Here is a 22,500-nt window from a genome sequence, read left to right as displayed (position 1 = left end):
AAGGGATAGAAAGGAGATAAAAAACGGAACACGGAGAAAAAAAAAGTTAAAGAGTATGAACAGGAAAGAAAAATAATGTAGATACGTTTTGAAAAGTGAAGGAATAGGAAATATTTAATGAATGAAAAGAGCGAATGTGATAAGAATAAGGCAAGCAAGAGAACAGAAAGAGGCAACTGAAAAGTAAATAAAAGGAGAACAAAAGGAGGTGGAAAGGGGAAAGGGAAAAGGATGAAGGGAGGAACCATAGTGAGAGGATGAAAAGGGAGTAAACTGTGGCGAGGAGACAATGAAGGAAGAGATGTTTTGAGGGTGAATGAAAGCAGAGGAGGAGGAGGATGGAGGATGAATGAAAGCAGAGGAGGAGGAGGAGGAGGAGGAGGAATACAAGTAGCAACACACCTAGATGGCCTTACTCAGATGAATACCTAACTTTCTTACAGGAGGAGGAGGAGGAGGAGGAATACAAATACAAAGGAATACAAAGAAAGTCTAAATAGCAACACAGCTCGAGTGCCTTACTAAGATGTGTAGGTAACTCTCTTGTACTATTTGTGAAAGAGTCAAGAAAATACAGAAAAAAAGTAAGGAAGGAGAATTAGTACTACAACAACAACAACAACAACATTGATAACAATAACAACAACAACAACAACAACAACAACAACAACAACAACAACAACAAGAATAACAAAAACAACAACAACAACAATAACAACAACAACAACAACAAACAACAACAACAACAACAACAACAACAATGATAACAACAACAACAACAACAACAACAAACAAAAAGCAACAACAACAACAACAACAACAACAACAACAACAACAACAACAACAACAACAACAACAACAATAATAACAACAACAAATAGGCAAACATTTAAATGGCAAGAAATATAGAAAATCACACACACACACACACACACACACACACACACACACACACACACACACACAGAGAGAGAGAGAGAGAGAGAGAGAGAGAGAGAGAGAGAGAGAGAGAGAGAGAGAGAGAGAGAGAGAGAGAGAGAGAGAGAGAGAGAGAGAGAGAGAGAGAGAGAGAGAGAGAGAGAGAGAGAGAGAGAGAGAGAGAGAGAGAGCTTGGATCACGAACTTAAGAGGAGGGGAAAACTATAGAGACAAGGACAGGAGTAATGAAGGGCAGAGGGGAGAGAGAGAGACAGAGAGAGAGAGAGAGGGAGAGAGATAGAGGGGAGAGAGAGACGAGAGCAGAGGGGGGGGTGACGAAGCGGTAGTGTCAGGGGGTTGAAGCCATCATTAAAACTTGTTGACTGAGGGGATTTGGGGAGGGGGAGGGGAAGGAGGGAGGGGAAGAAGGGGAGAGTAAGAGGGAAGACTGAAAAATAATAATACAAAAAATAAATGCGAGGAGGGGAAAGGAAAAAAAAAGGTAAAAAGAGAGAAAATGACCATGACCTGATGAAAGGAGGGAATGAAGGAACGGAGAGAGAGAGAGAGAGAGAGAGAGAGAGAGAGAGAGAGAGAGAGAGAGAGAGAGAGAGAGATGAACAGTGAATAAGTAAAGGAAGAAATGTGAGCAAGGAAGATTAAACCATTTCAGAAACATTGAAGAAGGAAAAAGGAAAAAAAGGAAAGGATGATAAACAAACAGAGGAAGGAAAGCGAGAAGAAAATGTACTCAGATAAATGAAAAAACAGAAACAAGAGAAAAATTTGAGAAAAACTACGAAAGACGGGAAAAATAAAGTAAAGAAAAAAAGAAGAGAGAAACGAAGAGAAAACGAGACTCAGATGAATAAAGAGTCTAAACATGAAAAGGAAATACGTAAAATGAAATAAATAAAGATGTGAAGAGAAAAAGGTGAGAAAAATAAACAGGTGGAGAAGGAAACACGAGGAGAAAGAATAAAAAAAACAACTCCAGGATAAAATTAAATAGAAAAAAAAATAGTTGAAAAGAAATTAAGAAGAAAAAAGTAGAAGAAAGTCAATTAAATCAAAGAAGAAATGATGTGATTTAAAAGAATGAACAAAACCAAGCATTGAAATGAAAAAAAAAAAAAATTGAAGGGAAAATAAAAAGTTGACCTCAAAACAAAAACACAAACCAGGTCAAATTAAAAAATGAACAAAATCAAACAATGAAATGAAAAAAGAAAACAGAATAGAAGGAAGAATAAAAAAAGTTGACCTCAAATCGAAAATATAAACCAGGTCAAATTTACTTATCGCTTCTAATAAAAATGCATCTCTGTGACCTCGATTTAGCCTTGACTTGACCTGACCTTGACCGAGCTGGCCGTGACCTTAGCTCAGAGAAACAGGAAGCAACAATATACCTTTGAAAACTGTAAAACTGACTCTATCACTCTCTGCATTTTACCATGAGTGTCTGTCCATCTCTCTCTCTCTCTCTCTCTCTCTCTCTCTCTCTCTCTCTCTCTCTCTCTCTCTCTCTCTCTCTCTTTCTCTCTTAACAGTTCACGTACATGGTTGTAAAATGATAACTTCCATTTAAAATTTCATCCATCCTCTTTTTTTTTTTCTCTCTTTCTGTTATTTCTAATTAATATTATACTGTTTCTCATCCTTTCCTTCTCCTCCTCCTCCTTCTCCTCCTGTTCCTCTTCCTCCTCTTCCTCCTCCTCCTCCTCCTCCTCCTCCTCCTCAAAAATAACTAATGTTGTCATGCTTTGCTGAAAATGATAAATGGAAAGGCGCCAGAAGGAAGAGGAGGAGGACGAAGAGACGAACGAGGAGGAGGAGGAGGAGGAGGAGGATGAGGAGGCGAGATGACTTAAAGAAAGAAAAAAAGTTAAGGAACGAAACGGAAGCTCAAGAAATAAGACATACACGAAAAAAAAACCCAAAAGAGGAAAATAAGGGAACGAATAAACGAATGAAAGAAAACGGAAAGTAACGACTTCGTAAACAAAGTGGAAAGAAAATAATTAACATTGAAACGCAGAGAAGCGAACTAAAAAATTGAGAAAATTCCAGAGAGAGAGAGAGAGAGAGAGAGAGAGAGAGAGAGAGAGAGAGAGAGGCTGCCCTGCTGGTGTGACGTCAAGCCCTCTGCAGTGACGTCACCAGAAGGACTTGGAGGCGCCACGCTCCCACGGATGAATGAAAGCTGGGCAAGGCGCGGGAGAGGAGTGTCTGGAGGGAGGGAGGAGGGAGGGACAGGGAGTGAGGAGAGAGAGGGAAGGAGGGAAGGAGGGAAGTAGGGACAGGGAGTGAGGGAGAGAGGGATAGAGAGAGAAACAGGGAGTGAGGGAGGGATGAAGAGACAGGGAGGGAAAGAGGAAGGAAATGAAAGAGAATGGCAATATGTACTGTAATAAATACTACTTTTGTTACTACTACTACTACTACTACTACTACTACTAATAATAATAATAATAATAATAATAATAATAATAATAATAATAATAATAATAATAATGATAATAATAATGTCAAAATTTACAACATCAAGGAGAGAAAGAAAAGAAGAAGAAGAAGAAGAAGAAGAAGAAGAAGAAGAAGAAGAAGAAGAAGAAGAAGAAAAAGAAAAAGAAGAAGAAAGAAAATTATGAGCAAAACTTTATCTTACGAGTATATCGCTTTTATATTTTTTTCTTCCTCCTTCTCTTCTTCCTCCTTCTCCTCTTCCTCCTCTTCCTCCTTCTTTTTAAAAGTTACGTAAAGGAAGGAAGAAGAAAGGAAGATAAAAAAAAAAAGAAGAAAGAAACGAGTCAAACACACACACACACACACACACACACACACAAAGAAGGTAATGTCTCGTGTCGTATGTAGACCTTGTCCTGTAGTTTAAAAAGGAGGAGGAGGAGGAGGAGGAGGAGGAGGAGGAGGAGGAGGAGGAGGAGGAGGAGGAGGAGGAGGAGGAGGAGGAGAGGGAGGAGGAGGAGATGGTAAGAGATAAAGAGAAAGAGAAGGAGGCAAAGGAGGAGGAGAAGAGAAAGGGAAGTAAGCAAGGATGTAATAAAGACTTATAATATTCTTTTCCTTTAGTTTTCCTTAAGAGTTGGGAAGGAAAAATTTACACGTCGAGGAATAGGAAACACCAAAAGCAGCAGTGGCGATGTGAGCAAGACAGTGCTATCCCTAAAGACGTCGTGGACAAAAACAATAGCAAAAAAAAAAAAAAAAAAAAAGAATTCCTGCCTTGATCTCAATAACTATAATGTACAAAGATATATAGACGTGCATTCCATTGTCAGTCCGCTAATTCCCGAGTAACCACCAAGACATACATACATACATACATGCATACATACATACATAAATACACCACCAGGGATAGTTACAGCCGCGCCCACGGTAACTCGTCCGGTGGCAAAATGGATGACGACAGTAATTTAAATCTAACTGCCACATCTCACCTTTACAAAACGTTCCTTTTTTACTTATTTATTGGTAATTGACCCTTCCTTGCTCACCCACCATTGGGTAACCCCTTCAGTACTGGGACACATTTCTACCTTGATATTTGTGTACGATTAGACCATTTTATTGACATTAGGAAGGGTCTATGGAGGTCAAAAGATCAATGGCCACAGGTTTCACTATTTTAACCCCCACATAAGTTTCTGAAGCTTTATACAAACACCAGATAGTAAGCAGAATAAATATACAAAAACTCATGGTAATCAAGGGAGTAAAGCTTTCAGTGATATTTTTATGCTTGTAATAACTGATTAACAATATTTCTAACACGATAACACGAGAAATGGTCTTGAGAATCCTGCTAATCGGTTCTACAGCCTTGGAAAATAGTTGCAGAGAGAGAGAGAGAGAGAGAGAGAGCACAGCGTTTCTCAATACCGACCTAATTTCATCAACCTCAAAACAAAGTATGGAAAGGAGAGTAATTCAAATCAAACATCAACTCCCTCACACAAACTGACGCCAGGAAAACAATGCACGAAGGCGAAACTACTTCAGATCTGACGTACCTTATATATCAAGAATGCATGACGTCACTCCCTCAGACACCCCAACGCCGCCACCATCAACACAATGCATGGCCAGCAATCCCGAAGACAAGCCCAGAGGAATGTCGTAAAAAGAGGAATGTGTCTTCTTTCCCCCATCACATAATCGCTAAGACAATGCACCACACGTGTTCTTTATTCTCTTGTGCCAGTGTCTTACGTGAACACACACACACACACACACACACACACACACACACACACACACACACACACACACACACACACACACACACAAAATGACGGCATATAATCATTGCCTACCTTCTTTCACTTTTTTTCATTAGTTCACTACTGCAAGACGTCACCAGTACACTCATTTTTCATTAATTTCGATGATAACCTGTGGTATTCTGTGTGTGCTTTGCTTCTCCCAGTTCTTTGTACATCGCAACATCTGAGCTAAATCAATATCCGTATTAAAGATGTTTTCTCCATTTTACAGTTTTCATGGGAGTAGCAATCTCAGTTTTTTGTTTATTTATTTTTTTTTTCTTGTCCTTCGCCAGCTTTCTTTGTCCGTTTAAGTAAAGAAAAGAAAAGAAAAAAATCACCGGCTATGATTCTAAGAAGGCAAAGAACGAAGACATTCCCACAAACCACTTCAGCAAAGCGTCCATCACTTAGCTCAGAAGAATGCGTATGTAGCTCAGTGTGATGAAACAAGGCACAGTCTCACGGCGCTCTCAACCGTACCCAGGCCACAAAACTGCAGTGAGGCGGATACGGAGGTGAACGCCCTTCTTTACACTTTAGCGAGTCTGCCTCCCGCCTGCCTGTGTTGACTCTCCCGTCCCGCCATTCTCTCTCATCCTATCTTAGTGCCAGCCGTCAAGGGAACTGTTTCTTGTGTGTTACCTCTGATACTGAGCTTCTAGTGCGTGGGACTCACAGCTTCCCCACACATTACTCTTTCACTCCTATCCAAAATATCATTGTGAAGAAATCTACCCTTTACTTTATGTAGTTTGTCTTTATTATGACTCGTTATATTCAGGGACTCAACTTCCGCCACACTTTACTCTTTCACTAGTTTCCAAAATATCATTGTGAAAAAAAACTCTCCTGTACTTTCTATATGTAGTTTGCCTTTATCACGCAGTTTCTAGTACGGCTTGTTGTATTCAGAGACTCACAGCTTCCGCCACACCTTATTCTTTCACTGGTTTCCAAAATATCATTGTGAAAAAAACTGTCCTATACTTTATACATATATAGTTGACCTTTATTACAGTCTCCGGTATGACTCGTTGTGTTCTGGGACTCATAGCTTCCTCCGTACCTTATTCTTTCACTGTCTTTCAAAATAATACGAAAAAAAATCTCTCCTTAACTTTCTCTCCTTTATTACGCAGTCTCCAGTCTTATTCAGTACATTCAGAGGCTCACAGCTTCCACCGCACCTTACTCACCCTTTCGTTCTGTCTTCCAAAATATCGGTGGAACCAAACTATTCTTCACTGTATATAGAGTGGTGCTTCCTTTGTTGCAGTGACGCAGTGTATTGAGCAGTTCCCATCTCTGGCCACATCTCTCTTATTTTATCCTTTGGGGTCCGAGGAGTCTCCAAGCGCACGGGTTCGAATCCTGTCCACGGTCCGAGTGTAGGTTGGGCTTCCTCACTTGGGGCAACGGTTTCCTAGCGGGTGGGCTTTGAGATAGGAGGTACCCTAAAAAGTATCCCCTTTAGACCAGAAATTCCCGTGAAAAGCCCACATGGTATAAATAAAAAAAAAAAAACCCAGTTATTCACTTTCTATATGGCGTAATGTTTCCAGGAATCTTTGTTTTAGTCTTGAATACAACGGTGAATTCAGAGTGCCATCTTCGGCTTCACACTAATCTATTGTTGTCTTTCCTAAACATCGCTATGACGAAGCTATTTTTCACTCTCTTTATGGTATAATGTTGCAATTACTGACGTTTGATGGCAATGTCACTGTTATAACGAATAAGTCCACCAGTCTTTTGTTCACTCCATCATGTTACATACCATATCACGACAAAATTAGTCTCCTTGATGGCATAACATTTTCAGGTATATTGATAACTAGTTTCCTTGTATATAGTTCGTTGTGACCAAACTATTTTTCAGCTTCTGTGCAGAGTAATGTTTCCAGGTAGTGATGTGACGTGGTATGAAAATATTCCTTTGTCATAACTGAAGTCCACGTCTTGCTCATTTCATCACTGTACACAAAACACCGTGGCAAATTTAGTCTTGTTGATGATACAGTTTTCAGGTATATCGTTAGTCGTGATTTCCTTGTATCGCTCCGTTTGCCATACTAAGCACCAAGTTTATCAGTCCAATAGTTCACTTCACAGTCTTGTCCGACACATACATCATGACGACTTTCACCTTTCTGGCACAATATTTCTAGGAACAGTTGACACTAAGCAGCAACATTACATCCTTATACAAAATCTCAATGTCACTAACCCTGTCAGATATTTCATTAGCACATTAGTCTCTCAATCATTCCAGCAACAGACCACAGTTCGCTTCGTTCAGGCACTGACGACACACTGCACCTCAAACACTTCTGCACCACACCTCTACTACACCCAGTCTCTTCAAGTTACAACACATTTTACAGATACTCATAAAGTTCTAGAGCCAAATTAGCAACCTTTTTCACATTATCAACAACAGAAACACTTGAAAACCCGGTTAGTCATCTATGTGGCCTGTGAAGACCGTCGTGGTAACTGGTATGAAAGCAAAGGGTTTCTAAATACGAATCACTATCACCACCTTCTCTCCCTTCGTGACTCCAGCCAACTGCTCCTGGTACATTCCTTTAAGCTCCCTCACTCCCCTGGCCACCCTAACTGACTAATACGACCACACCTGAGCTGATTCACACACCTCACGCCACGCAAGCACAGGTAGGGAGGCGATGGTTACTCAGATAGTCCTGGCTGTCGCTAACCCCAAATCGTGAGAGTTTGACGTAGCGATAGTATGGTCACAGCGGTATTACGTAATATTACACTATGCTGGTTACTTTCCTTTATCGTCTTTGTTCTGTTAGGAAATTATAGGTAAGTATAAAGACTACGAGACCGCGGATTATGTAAGACACACGCACAGGCACACGCACACGCACACGCATACGCACACACGCACTCACACGCCGCGAACCCAAACACACAGCAGGGTTCTTTATTTTGTGGATTTCCTCAGCTTTATCACGTCTTCCTTCTCTCCGGCTCTCTTTATTAACTTGCAGTACTTCCTCGTTCGTGAGCAAGCATAGTAATTTCTCTGTCTCTCTCTCTCTCTCTCTCTCTCTCTCTCTCTCTCTCTCTCTCTCTCTCTCTCTCTCTCTCTCTCTCTCTCGGGATAACAAGAAAGGATTCCTAAATATTCTTGATCCTCCTCCTCCTCCTCCTTCTTCTTCTTCTCTCTCTTCTTCCTCCTCCTCCTCCTCCTCCTCCTCTTCGTCCTCTTCTTCCTCCTTCTCCTCCTCGTCCTCCTCCTCCTCCTCCTCCAGAACACACTTGAGACAATTCCCAAAAATACAATTGTGTGTGTGTGTGTGTGTGTGTGTGTGTGTGTGTGTGTGTGTGTGTGTGTGTGTGTGTGTGTGTGTGTGTGTGTGTGTGTGTGTGTGTGTGTGTGTATGTATGTATGTATGTATGTATGTATGTATGTATGTATGTGTGTGTGTGTGTGTGTGTGTGTGTGTGTGTGTGTGTGTGTGTGTGTGTGTGTGTGTGTGTGTGTGTGTGTGTGTGTGTGTGTGTGTGTGTGGTGTGTGCGTGCAATAAGTCACCTGGCGTAGCGCATTACCTGGTTGGAGGCTCCGCTACCTGCTAATATTGAACGTGTGTGTGTGTGTGTGTGTGTGTGTGTGTGTGTGTGTGTGTGTGTGTGTGTGTGTGTGTGTGTGTGTGCGTGTGCGTGTGTGTGTGTATGTGTGTAAAGGGCTGTCTGTCTGCCCGCCTTGTTATTTAATTATTCTTATATTCATATGTACCGGCATGCAGGTCTCAAACACACACGCACACACGCACACACACACACACACACACACACACACACACACACACACACACACACACACACACACACACACACAGGGGTACTCACAAAAGGAAATCCTGCTCCCATCGAGGTTGGGAGCCCTTGACGCACACAGTAGTCGATTTGACATTTTGTAGTTTGAGGGTTACATAGCTGTTCAACTGGTCGGCTGTCAGGGAGGGAAGGGAAAGAGAAACATTAGTATATGGTAAATGAGAGGAAAATATATTAGAAGCAGCAGTAGAAAAAGAAAGAGGTATTCAAGTGATCGACTCTCACGGAAGGAAGGGAAGGAGTAACAATAGTGTAAGGTAAATGAGGAGGAACAATATTAGAAGTAGCAATAAAATAAAAAGGAAAGAGTAACATTAGTATATGATAAATGGGGAGAAAATAAATCAGTACCAATACTTAAAGAAACAGGAGTAAAGACAGTAAGAGCAATAATAGCAAGAGCAATATTAATATCAGGAGAAAAGGAAAAGAAATATTGGTATATGATAAATGGGGAAACAATATTAGAAGTAGTAATAGTAAAAAGTAACAGAAGTAAACACAGTAAGAGTAATAATAGTAGGAACAATATTAGTACAAGGAGAAAAGAAAAAGTAACATAAATATATGATAAATAAGGGAAATAATGGTAAAAGTAGTAATAGTAGAAGAAACAAAGATGCATCATAGTAAAGTTAGGTAAAATTAGTAAAAATCATATTAGAAGTAATATCAACACAAGGAGAAAGAAAAAGTAACATTAACCCTTTCAATACAGGACACATTTTTACCTTGAGATTTCTGTACCATTAGACCACTTTATTGACATTGGGAAGAGTCTATCAAGATCAGACGACTAATGGCCACAGTCTTCACTATTCTAATACCCCACATGAGTTTCTGAAGTTGTATAAAATCTCCAAGTGGTAAATACAGTGAATATGGAAATGCGTCATGGTACTGAAAGGGTTAATGTTATATGACAATGAGCGAAATAATAGTAAAAGTAGCAACAGTAGAAGTAAACGTAGTACATCATAAGAACAGATGATAATAGTAAAAAGTAACAACAGGAGTAGTATTAGTGCATCATAAATAGTAAATAAGTGGTTTTACTATTAATATATTTGTTTTACTTATATGTTAATTAGTGTATTGGATCACAAATCTGCTTCTAAATGGTAATCATAAGTATGCTTCTGTTTGTTCTTCTCTTCTGTTTCTTTGTGTTCCTTTGTTACGGTAACTACTACTACTACTACTACTACTACTACTACTACTACTACTACTACTACTGCTAATACAACCACCACCATTTTTTCCTGGTTTTAATCCTGTCTCTCTTTCTCTCTTCGCCTTTTCTTGCTACTGCTCATGTTCTCGCCTTTGTCTTTACTCTCTTCCTTAAAATCTATTCTTTATCACATTTTTTTCAAGTTTTTGCTTCCCGTCTATTATAGCACCTTTTCTCCTTCCTCTTCCTCCTTCACCTCCTCCTCCTCCTCCTCCTCCTCCTCCTGGTCCTCCATCCTTAATGCACCCTATTATGAACCTCAACTCAATTTCCCACAATATTCAGACGACAAAGAAAGGAAACGCCAGGGAAAAAGAAAATAGAGGATGGAAAAAAGAATGGGGAAAAACACATAAGCTACCGGAACTACATGTGGCGCACAGTACACATCTGCAGTAACCACCTGAGTGTGTAATGGAGGGCACAGTATATATAAGCAAACCGTACACACACACACACACACACACACACACACACACACACACACGGCCCGGTAGCTCAGTGGTTAGAGCGCTGGCTTCACAAGCCAGAGGACCGGGGTTCGATTCCCCGGCCGGGTGGAGATATTTGGGTGTGTCTCCTTTCACCTGTAGCCCCTGTTCACCTAGCAGTGAGTAGGTACGGGATGTAAATCGAGGAGTTGTGACCTTGTTGTCCCGGTGTGTGGTGTGTGCCTGGTCTCAGGCCTATCCGAAGATCGGAAATAATGAGCTCTGAGCTCGTTCCGTAGGGTAACGTCTGGCTGTCTCGTCAGAGACTGCAGCAGATCAAACAGTGAAACACACACACACACACACCCACCGCATTTTGTAATGGCTAGCACATTCCCCTCACAACCGAGAGGGCCTTGGTTCGAATCTCGGGAGCGATACTCCAAATGAGCAAGCCTCTTAATGTGTAGTCCCTGTTCACCAAGCAGTAAAATAGGTACGGGATGTAATTCGAGAGGTTGTGTGGTGTCAGTCCTACCCGAAGATCGGTCAGTATGAGCTCTGAGCTCTTTCCGTAGGGGAAAGGCTGGCTGGGTGACCAGTAGGCAACCATGGTCAATAACACTGATGATGATTGTAGTAGTAGTAGTAGTAGTAGTAGTAGTAGTAGTAGTAGTAGGAGTGGTGGTGGTGGTGGTGGTGGTGGTACTTCATGTATACACATAATTATACACGAAAAAACAAAACAAGAACAACGGAAAATGATAAAAATCTAAGCACGTCTCATAAATGTTAAATTGCTTAAAGAAAATAGAATGAAAGACAAACAAACCTATCACAGTCAAAATTCACACCATTACTCACACAGTCACGGTGTTATGAAGCACCTCTGCGCTGCACCTCCACTTCATTAAAAAGATCTAGTTGAAACTACACGAGTTCTTAAAAGTGGTTTTATGATCCTAGTGACAGATTAACAAGGTTTCTTCATTATTAAGAGAAGAAACACCATTGAGGATCAGAATAATCTCTGTAGCCTTGGAAAATAGACATGGTGAGAGAGCAAAGCGTTTATTTATGTTTTTAGTGACAGATAAACAATATTCCTAGTTTATCAGTAGGAGAAACACTCGGAAACCCAATTAATCACCTCCATGGCCTTAGAAAACAGTAATGGTGCGATAGTAAAGCGTTTTTAAGTCTATTTATGTTTTTAGTGACAGACAAACAAGATTCCCAATTCATCAGCAGGAGAAACTCTCGGAAACCCGGCTAATCATCTCTGTGGCCTTAAAAAAACAGTAGGGTGAGTTAAAGCTTTTCGGAATACTGGTTTATAATAAGTTACACAATTTCTTATGTTTTTTTATCGTTTTAATGACACGTTAACAAAATTTCTCCTTTATTAACAGGAGAAACACCCTTGAGAACCAGACCAATCATCTCTGTGGCCTTGGAAAACAGTCGCGGGGAGAGAGTAAGCCAATTCAGAATACATGCTTAAAAGATTCATTGTGTTGTATTGTGATACGAGGGACGCAGAACACGGTCATACAGTACAAGGCAGCGTGTCACACCTGCATTAGCGATAGCACGGCAAGAACATCACGATAAATGCACTGTGTACAGCTACGAGTATATATGAGTGCTGTTACTTTACTTTATTACACCTATTACCATTACTAATACTTGTTGTGGTGTGCTATTCCTTGTCGCCGCCGCTGTGTGACCGTGTTGTTGTGGTGCCAGTGAATCAAAGCCGCCAGTGTGAAGGAGTTGCGAAGGATGCTCTGGTTTGTTTGGTGTTTATGGAGTGTTGTTTTTTTTTATGTAAGAGAGAGAAACTGGCCTAGAGCAACAGAAAGAAAAAAAAGACAGACAAGGCCTACTTAATTGTCAGTCCCCTTACAGGTCCGATAGAGTTAGTGAAAGAAAGGATTAAATGTCTTAGGGAGTTATGTGTGTTTGAGACGACTAGCACCTGATTTGGGAGTTACTATGCTATTGTTATTTTTTTTTCTATGTAAGAGTTAAAACTGCAAAGGGTAAAAATAAATATACATTAGAAAATAAAAGGCCCACTGGAATTGCAGTCTCCATAAAAGATACGAAAGAATTAAGTCAAGAATTTGAAGTGAAGAGTGTGTGTGTGGTAAGTACATGTAGTTTTATGAGAAGTAGGAGAGTTGTCTTTACAGGGCAGGCTGTGACCGCCCCCTAGAGTTCTGAGACACAAAGGGAAACGTTCAGCAAGATCACAACTAAATTTAATGGAGAGTTCACAGCATCCCCTGAACAAGTGCTAGTAGACCTCACTGGCAGTAAATTCTCGTTTCGGTAGGTGTCTACTACTACTCCTCCTACTATTACTACTACTACTACTACTACTACTACTACTACTACTACTACTACTACTGCTGCTGCAAACAAATACATTAATTAATAGATTGGTGAAGAGAATATGAATGATTTTTAGTAAGTATACTTTTCACCACTCGTCACTGAAAAAGAATGAAGCAAAATAAGCGAAACAATTCACTTGATATATTAGAATCCAATATTCTCTCTCTCTCTCTCTCTCTCTCTCTCTCTCTCTCTCTCTCTCTCTCTCTCTCCGCAAGCAAAAGGAAAACCGAAAAAAGAAGAAAGGAGAGTAAGGAAAAGAAAAGAAGGAGGAGGAGGAGGAGGAGGAGGAGGAGGAGGAGGAGGAGGAGGAGGAGGAGGAGGAGGAGGAGGAGAAGAAGAAGAAGAAGAAGAAGAAGAAGAAGAAGAAGAAGAAGAAGAAGAAGAAGAAGAAGAAGAAGAAGAAGAAGAAGAAGAAGAAGAAGAAGAAGAAGAAGAAGAAGAAGAAGAAGAAGAAGAAGAAGAAGAAGAAGAAGAAGAAGAAGAAGAAGAAGAAGAAGAAGAAGAAGAAAATTTAATGAAAACAATAGACATGTTTCTCGTTGACAGAGAGAGAGAGAGAGAGAGAGAGAGAGAGAGAGAGAGAGAGAGAGAGAGAGAGAGAGAGAGAGAGAGAGAGAGAGAGAGAGAGAGAGAGAGAGAGAGAGAGAGAGAAATCGCCTCCGGAGTGACAAAGACAGACATTGAGTGAGATGTCATATAAGATGTACAGGAGGAGGAATAGGAGGAGGAGGAGGAGGAGGAGGAGGAGGAGGAGGAGGAGGAGGAGAAGGAGAAGGAGAAGAAAAAAAAAGACCACGAGAAACCATATAAGGAAAAAAAACGACAAAGATGATTATTGGGAAAAGGAGGAGGAGGAGGAGGAGGAGGAGGAGGAGGAGGAGGAAAAGATAATCAAGAAGTTTCATTATCTTTTTTCTCCTTCTCTTCTACGATTCCAAATTTCATGTTAGTTTTGTTTCTCATACTTAATTATCTTCCTTTTTTATCTCTATTTTTTTTTTTTATTATTCCTCTTCCTTTACAATCCTCTTTATTTCTCCAATTTTTGTTGTTCAGTATAGAAAAGCAATTATCGTTTTTATTTTACGTATTTTCTTCATTCGCTATTTATCTTTACTCTTTCACTTCATATTTATTTCTCTTCTATTATTCCTTTCGTTGCTCTTTCTTTCTTTACTTCTTCCTTTTCATCTTCTCTTTTCTTTCATACATTTATAAATTTAATGCACGTGTCAACAAATTATTTCTACATTTCTTCCTTTCTTTCCTTCGTCTATTCATTCTGTCTTTCTCTATTTCTTCCATCCATTATTTATCCTCTCTTTCCTTCACCTATTCATTCCCTTTTCCTCTATTCCTTTTTTCCATCATCTATTCCTTTCCCTCCTTCATCCATCTATTCATTCACTCTTTCTCTATTTCTTTAATGCATTATTTATCACATTCTTTCCTTCACCTATTCATTCTCTTTTCCTTTATTTCATTTTTCCATCATTTATTCCTTTCTCGCCTTCTTCTTTTCATATCCTTCATTCTACGTCTTTTCTTTCTCCTACCTTGCACTTTCCCCTCTTCCTCTGTTCTTCCTCCTTCCTCCCCTCATTTCATTCGATAAGCAATGTAATAACTATGAATGAAAGATTATTTGCATTCACGTTTGTGTGTGTGTGTGTGTGTGTGTGTGTGTGACCGCAATGTCAGTCTAATCACATCACTCAATCTTACACGAAACACACACACACACACACACACACACACACACACACACACACACACACACACACACACACACACTAACTTAATACAGCGTTCTCGAGCCAGCTACACTCTCTGACCTTCAATTAATCAACAACTTGTAAAAAAGGCGGCGAGAATCAAGAGTGCTGGAGCGGCGTCTTAGCGGGCTGGAAGTTACAATGAGGTGATGAAGATGTGTGTTGTTTAATGAGTTCTGTGTGTTGCTCCCTCGTGACTACCGCTGCGTCTCTCTCGTTCCCCCTAATGCTCTTGTTGGCCAGGAAATACTTGACGGGATCCAATCTTACGTGTCACAACCCCAAATTTGTGCAGCCGTTTCTCAAGCCCCGTGTGAAATCTGAGCTTAAAAAATGTGAAAAAAAATGAGTGGCTAAAGTAATGCATTGTTTTGAAGTTATCTTGCTGTCAGGCTTGAAAATTACTTAGATATATGTTTACAGTAAAGTGAAAAGTAATCTTGTACTCACCTTGGGTTCCACTTAAGTTTGCCCTTTTAACTGTAAAGAGAGAGAGAAAAATGTCAAATTAGTACAGGTGTGATATCAGTATTTTTTTTTATTATTTCTATAATAATGAATATATACACGAATGTACTGTAGTAGTAGTAGTAGTAGTAGTAGTAGTAGTAGTAGTAGTAGTAGTAGTAGTAGTAGTAGTAGTAGTAGTAGTAATAGAAGTTAGCAGTAGTAGCAGTAGTAGCAGTAGTAGCAGTAGTAGAAGTAATAGCAGTAGTAAAAGTAATAGCAGTAGTAGCATATTATTAGTATGTAACAGCATTAGTAGTAATAGTAGTAGTAGTAATAGTAGTAAGACAAAAAAATAGTAGCAACAGCACCAGTGGCAGTAGTAAAAGCTGTAGTATTAACATCAGCATTAGTAATACCACCACCACCACCACCACCACCACCACCACAACGTTACCATCACTACAACCACAATATTCATCCTTGTCATACACAAGTCCCTAAATCAAACTGGTCTTTTTACTCTCTTGTTATCAGGAGGGGAAAGGAGAGAAGGAGGAAAGGGGAGCAGGAGGGATAGAAAAGACTTACTCTGGAGGGAAAAAAGAAATACGAAAGGCATTATCTTCTCGCCTTTCATTGCGAACGGGACGGGAGGGAAGGGGAGGCAACGAGGGAGGGAAGGAGGGAGCGGAGGAAAGAAAGGGTATATAATGGTATGGAAAGAATGAAGTGTGGAGGAAATAAAATAGTGAGGAAAAGGGTGAAGAAGAAGAAGAAGAAGAAGAAGAAGAAGAAGAAGAAGAAGAAGAAGAAGAAGAAGAAGAAGAAGAAGAAGAAGAAGAAGAAGAAGAAGAAGAAGAAGAAGACATACAGACAGACACACGCACATACAAAAAATATCATATAGAGAAGGAGAAGAAAATGAAAAAGAAAGATGAGAAATAAAAAGAGGAAAGAAAAGATGAAGAGAACGAGAACAACGAAGAGGAAAAAGATTATATGAAGGAGGAGGAGGAGGAGGAGGAGGAGGAGGAGGAGGAGGAGGAGGAGGAGGAGGAGGAGGAGGAGGAGAAGAGGAGGAGGAGGAATGGAATGAGATAAGAAAATACATATGGATAAGAGGACCTAATACAATCTACATTCAGCAATACCAACCTTACTCCCACCTTGAATAATGTATAAATGTATAAGTGTATCATGCAAATATACCAAACTAGTACATATTGTTATAAAAAAAAATACAATTACATACACGAAACACATAAATTCATTCACGCGTTTTGACACACACACACACACACACACACACACACACACACACACACACACACACACACACACACACACACACACACACATTAACAAACAAAGATCCGTATTTAGAAACGCTTTGCTATTTCACCAAGAGTATTTTTCCGTCACAGAGATGATTAGCGGGATTTTCAATAGTGTGTCTTCAGTTCATTATGTAGAAATCTTGTTACACTGCCTCTAGAACAGCAAAAACACCTTTAAAAAGTCTATTCTCTCACCATGACTAATTAGCGGGGTTAAAAAGAGTGTTTGTACAGATAATAATGTAGAAATCTTGTCACTATGCCTCTAGAATCGTAAAAACACCTTGAAAACTTTACTTTCTCACTACTACTGTTTTCTAAGACCACAGGGATAATTAGCGGGGTTATAAAGAGTGTTTCTCCAGTTAATATTGTAGAAATCTTGTCACTCTGCCTCTAGAACCGTAAAAACACCTTGAAAAAAAAAAAAACTCGTGTAAATTTAAATAAAGCCTTTTAAAATAGTGGAGAACTAGTTGACAATACGAACCTAAGACTCAAATGTGCATAGTCAACAGAATTTCATCATTTATATTATTATTTTTTTTATTCTTATATTTTTTTCCTTTTTCCTCTCAGCGCTTCCATTTTCTTTGGTCACGCAGCAATAGAGAAGACGGGAATCTCGTAATGGAGCGGGGAGGAGGAACGACTTGGCGCAATGAAAGCTAATTAAGAAATGGTAAATCCTCGCCCGCTGACCTGAATATTTCTTCCTTGCTTTATTTCTCCATTAAGATAACTTTATTTCCTCGCCATATTATTCCCGCCGTACGCTTCCTGGCCGGCCCTCACAATTGTCTTCACAGAAAATAAATAAACGTACTTTCTCTCTCTCTCTCTCTTATACGTCACAGAATCTTTATCTTCACGTGTCTTATGAAATGACTTTAAATTTTGCTGTTATTATCATCTTTGTTGTATTTGTTTGTCATCATTACTTTTTTTGTATTTTTTTTTTTTTTCTAGTTCGCGTTTCGTTCATCTCAAATTCCTTCCCGGTGACTAAACCCAATTTTTATCCTCCTCCTTGCCGTTTTTCCTTCTTCCTTCCCTTGCTTTCTTTTATTCCTTCCATTAACACATTCCCACCTTCATCCCATCACATTCCACTTCCTTTCACTCTTCCTTGGTCTGCTTCTCTCTCTCTCTCTCTCTCTCTCTCTCTCTCTCTCTCTCTCTCTACAGTGATACGAAAAAGGACACAAAATTGAACTAGACACCCTCTCTCTCTCTCTCTCTCTCTCTCTCTCTCTCTCTGCACGGTATCACCTAAGGGAAGTTGGTCCATTTAGCAGATAGGACTTATAAGGTAATCACGGATGCGAGGACCATTCTTGCTGCGGGCGAACCAGGCTGGGCTGGTGGTGGTGGTGGTTGTGGTGGTGGTGGTGTGACTGTGGTGGGGTTACGAGTGTTGGGGAAAGAAAGTGGCAAGGTTTGTTGTTGTTTTGTGTTTTTGTAGTAGTTTGTATACGTGTCTTATGGCTTTAGGTTAGTTGGGTTAACCTCTTCAGTACTGGGATGCATTTGTACCTTGAGTTTTGGGTACAATTAGACCATTTTATTACATTAGAAAGAGTCTATGGAGGTCAAAAGATTAATGGGCGCAGTCTTCACTATTTCAATCCCCTACGTAAGTTTCTGAAGCTGTATAAAATCACCAAATAGTAAGCAGAATGAATATGGAAACGCGTCACGGCACTGAGGTCAGATTAGGTTATGAAGCTACACAAACGCTGCTCTCTCGCATATAAGTTCCCTGGAGCCATGGAAGGAAAGGACAGGGGGAGGACTGGGGTTGGTGAGGTGCTACATAAACGGTGCCACGGGAAGAGCGGTATGAAAAATGAGCTGTGATGACGGAGATGATTGCGAGGAGAGACGGTAATAGCCTGGAGCCCTGCAACTTTGGGGTCCTGTTCAGAAACGCTTAGCTCTCCCACCACGACAATTTTCTAAGGCCACAAAGAGGATGAAAGGGGTTTTCAAGAGTGTTTTTCCCATTAATAAAGTAGAGATCTTGTTCATCTGACACTAGGATCACGAAAACACTCATAAAAACAGTAGTGGTGATGAGATAGACTGTGAGAAACGATACCACTCTCTCACCACTTCTCTGACAATGTTTCTCTTGTTAATAATGTAGAGAACTTGTTCATCTGACACTAGGATCACGTAAACACTCTAAAAACAGTAGTGGAGGTGGTGATATGAACAGTAAGATACGCTACCACTCTCTCAGCCCTTCTCTGACAATGTTTCTCTTGTTAATAATGAAGAAATCTTGTGCATCCCATCAATAAAGTAAAGATCTTGTTCATCTGACACTAGGATCATGAAAACACTCTAAAAACAGTAGTGGAAGTGATGAGATAGACTGAGGAACGCTACCACTCTCTCAGTCCTTCTCTGACAATGTTACTCTTGTTAATAATGAAGAGATCTTGTTCATCTGTCACTAGGACCATCAAAATACTCCTAAAAATTCAATTAACTTCAACTAAAGCCTGTAAAAAGTCGTGGAGGTGGTAAAATAGACTGTGAGGAACGCTACCACTCGCTTCACCCTTCTATCACAATGTTTCTCTTGTTAACCCCTTCATTATTGGAACGCATTTTACCTCGAGTCTTTAGTGTGATTAGACGATTTTATTGATATTAGGAAGGGTCTACGAGGTCAGAAAATTATTGGCCAGAGTCTTCATTATTTTAATCCTCATATAAGTTTCTGAAGCTGTGTAAAATCACGAACTAGTAAGCAGAATGAATATGAAAACGCGTCCTGGTACTAAAGGGGTTAATTATGTAAAAAAAAAAAAAAGCCTCATTCATCTGTCACTAGGACCAAGAAAGCACCCTTAAAAACTCATTCATCTTCACCTAGAGCCTTCTGAAATAAATGGAGGTAGCGAGGCAGACTAAGGGAGACACTAACACGATCCTTTAGCCCTGCAGTGACTCGCTAACCTAACTCATGAAGAAAAACTTGAATATAGTCTGAGAGAGAGGCAAGAACGGAGGGACTTTTATGGCAGTTTAAAAGAGACTCAGTTGCCTTAATATGGAAGTACGTGACTGGTATGAGGCAAGGGAGTGGGAGGAGGCAGAAGGCGAGGTGGGATAGCCGTCTCAGATCGTGGGGAATGACACGAGGGGAATACCAGTGAATGCAATGGGTGGGTGTGAGTCACGTGGCATGACTGTACCTAGAATGAAAGAGGAGGAGGAGGAGGAGGAGACACAGAAAGAACACAAAGGAAGAACGAAAAAAAAAGAACCGGGGCGAGTGTGAATAAGAGGAATATGAGGCGAAAAAAACGAAGAGGAGGAAGAGGAGAAGGAGGAAAAAGACGAGGATGACAACGAGGAGGAGGAGGAGGAGGAGGAGGAGGTAAGTAAAGGGGGGATGATGAGTCTGGATTACGTGGTCTCTTTATCAAAACAAGATCTCTGTACCTGATGACTTCCTGACGATGCAATGAGCGAGAGAGAGAGAGAGAGAGAGAGAGAGAGAGAGCAGAAATACAATACAGTAAACCCTATGACCTATTGACCCACAAGCTGGTTTACGCCTAAGAGTACAGGAGTCGAGTGCATCATCTCTCTCTCTCTCTCTCTCTCTCTCTCTCTCTCTCTCTCTCTCTCTCTCTCTCTCTCTCTCTCTCACCTCACTAAGACTAAGAGTGACTAATTTTCCGATCTTTACTGAACAGGGCAGTTAAAACCACCTTATTACACGCACTCTCATCATATCGTCTGCTCACACTCAAGATCATCTGTGTGTGTCTGCTTGTTCGTGTGTCCCTTTTTTTTAATGTGGAAAGAGGACCAGCCAAGAGCAACACAATGCTAAAAAATACAAAAAATATATATAAAAATGCCCACTTAATGCTGTTTCTCTAAAAGATATGAAGGGTTATCCAAAATTCTATTCCTATTGTTTCTCGTTCATGAGCTTGTATTCTGAAACGGTTTGCTCCCTCAAGTGTTTTCAAAAGCCACATAGATGACTTGCCAAGTTCTCACGTCTGCTTCTGCTGGTACTGTAGAGTGCGTTTAGCCCTTTCACTACCATGATGCGTTTCCATATTCATTCTGCTTACTATTTGGTAATTTTTCACAACTTCAGAAACTCATGTGGGAGATTAAAATAGTGAAGACTGTGGCCATTAATTTTCTGACCTCCACAGAGTCTTCCTAATGTCAATAAAATGGTCTAATCTTACACAGTTCTGCCAGTACTGAAGGGATTAATCTACGTCTCTGAAACTGTAAAAATTCTCAACCCCTTCAGCACTCAGAGTCTCAGACGCATTTTTACCCCGAGTTTTAGGTATGACTAGACCATTTTCTTTACGTTAGGATCTATGAAGGTCAGAAGATTAATGACTACAGTCTGCACTATTTTAATCCCCAAAGTAAGTTCCTGAAGCTGTATAAAATCACCAAACAGTAAGCAGAGTGAATATGAAAGCTTGTCATGGTACTGAAGTGGTCAAAAGTCTGTGTAACTTCAACTAGAGTCCTTTTAAAGTAGTGGAGGAGCAGCGCAGGAACGTTTTGAGAATATGAAGCGTGAAGTGAGATTAAATGATAATGTTCGACTCATTTCGATTTCTTTTCTTTTCTTTAGTTTCCTGGTAATTCTAAAAGGATCAGTGTCTCCTTCCATTGTCTGTCGTTCATGGTGTGAGTTTGGATGCTATATATCTCTAATTTGCTTCGATTTTTGCTCGTTTCTAAGAGGATTTAAAAAGATTCAGTTTGTATTCATTCCCTGAGCGTTGTTGCCTCAAAGTAAAGACTAATACTGTAAATGTCGTTGTATACTTTTGGACAAATGAGTGTGATTGTCGTGGTGATGACACACAGGAAATATCAAAACAATATTTCCTTAACGCTTCCACAACTGTACCCTCTGAGGACGCCCGCTGAGGAAGACCGCTGTGTAAAGAAGAATAAAATTAAAGTGTTTCCCCATCATACGTAGTCTCATTCATGCCCTTAAAATTTTCCTGAGCAAGTCATTTGTCTATTCTCGTCCAATAACTCGCTTTGTCTTGTTCATTAATATAGACACTTTCTAATGTTGCGTCGCTATTCGCAGAACGAGGAGGTGAACACTTAAACACGAGCACAGGTGACGCTGCAAAATTGAGCTGCTACGTGAGGTGTTTGACTGCTATTAGTATATCTTTCCTTTATTACTAATCACTTGCTACATCTTTCCTTTATTCCTAATCACTTTGAAACATTTTTATCTGTTCTACATCAAAATATCTTGTTTTAATTCCCTTCTTTCTTGTAGATGCTTGTGAAGATTGCATGCATTACTTCTGTTGTTGTTGATGGTTTCGTATCGTAGAGAAAGTGTTAGTTAAAGACCGTGGAAAGTCAAAGATATGAAAGATGAGCTGTACAAAGGCTGCTGTATTCGCAAGGTAAACACTCCTAGCCTTATATAAAAAGAACACTGAAAAATTGCAAAAGCAGTAACGATTAGAGTAGAAAAGCCTGCTACAATCATAACGCAAACAGTCTTAACCTTCAATAAGAATATACATGAAGAAAATATGAGGTTACAGTAGATGAACTGTACTAAAGCTGCTACATTAGTTAGTCAGGAAAAAAAAAAAACATGCAGACAATGTTAACCTTCAATAAAAATAGACATAGAGAAAAGCGGAGGCTCGTATTCTCAAACAGTTCTGTGCTCCAGCTCCAGTATTATTATTATTTAAGATTACACGAGATTTTTAAGGTGTTTTTACGGTTGTAGAGGCTGA

At 40.0% G+C, this 22,500-nt stretch overlaps 1 protein-coding gene across 1 annotated transcript in view; it reads right to left on the bottom strand.

Moving 5' to 3' along the window:
- The window catches only part of LOC123509981 (protein unc-13 homolog A-like), a 417,157-nt gene that overhangs the window by 306,107 nt on the left and 88,550 nt on the right, over positions 1-22,500 (bottom strand). Inside the window, 2 exon segments of the mRNA XM_045264620.1 lie at positions 9,091-9,193; positions 15,375-15,404. Of these exon segments, the coding sequence (XP_045120555.1) occupies positions 9,091-9,193; positions 15,375-15,404 (133 nt within the window).

This window comes from Portunus trituberculatus, chromosome 28 (genome assembly GCF_017591435.1).
Source record: "Portunus trituberculatus isolate SZX2019 chromosome 28, ASM1759143v1, whole genome shotgun sequence".
Taxonomy (NCBI): Eukaryota; Metazoa; Arthropoda; class Malacostraca; order Decapoda; family Portunidae; genus Portunus; species Portunus trituberculatus.
This window is presented reverse-complemented; position numbering and strand designations above follow the sequence as displayed.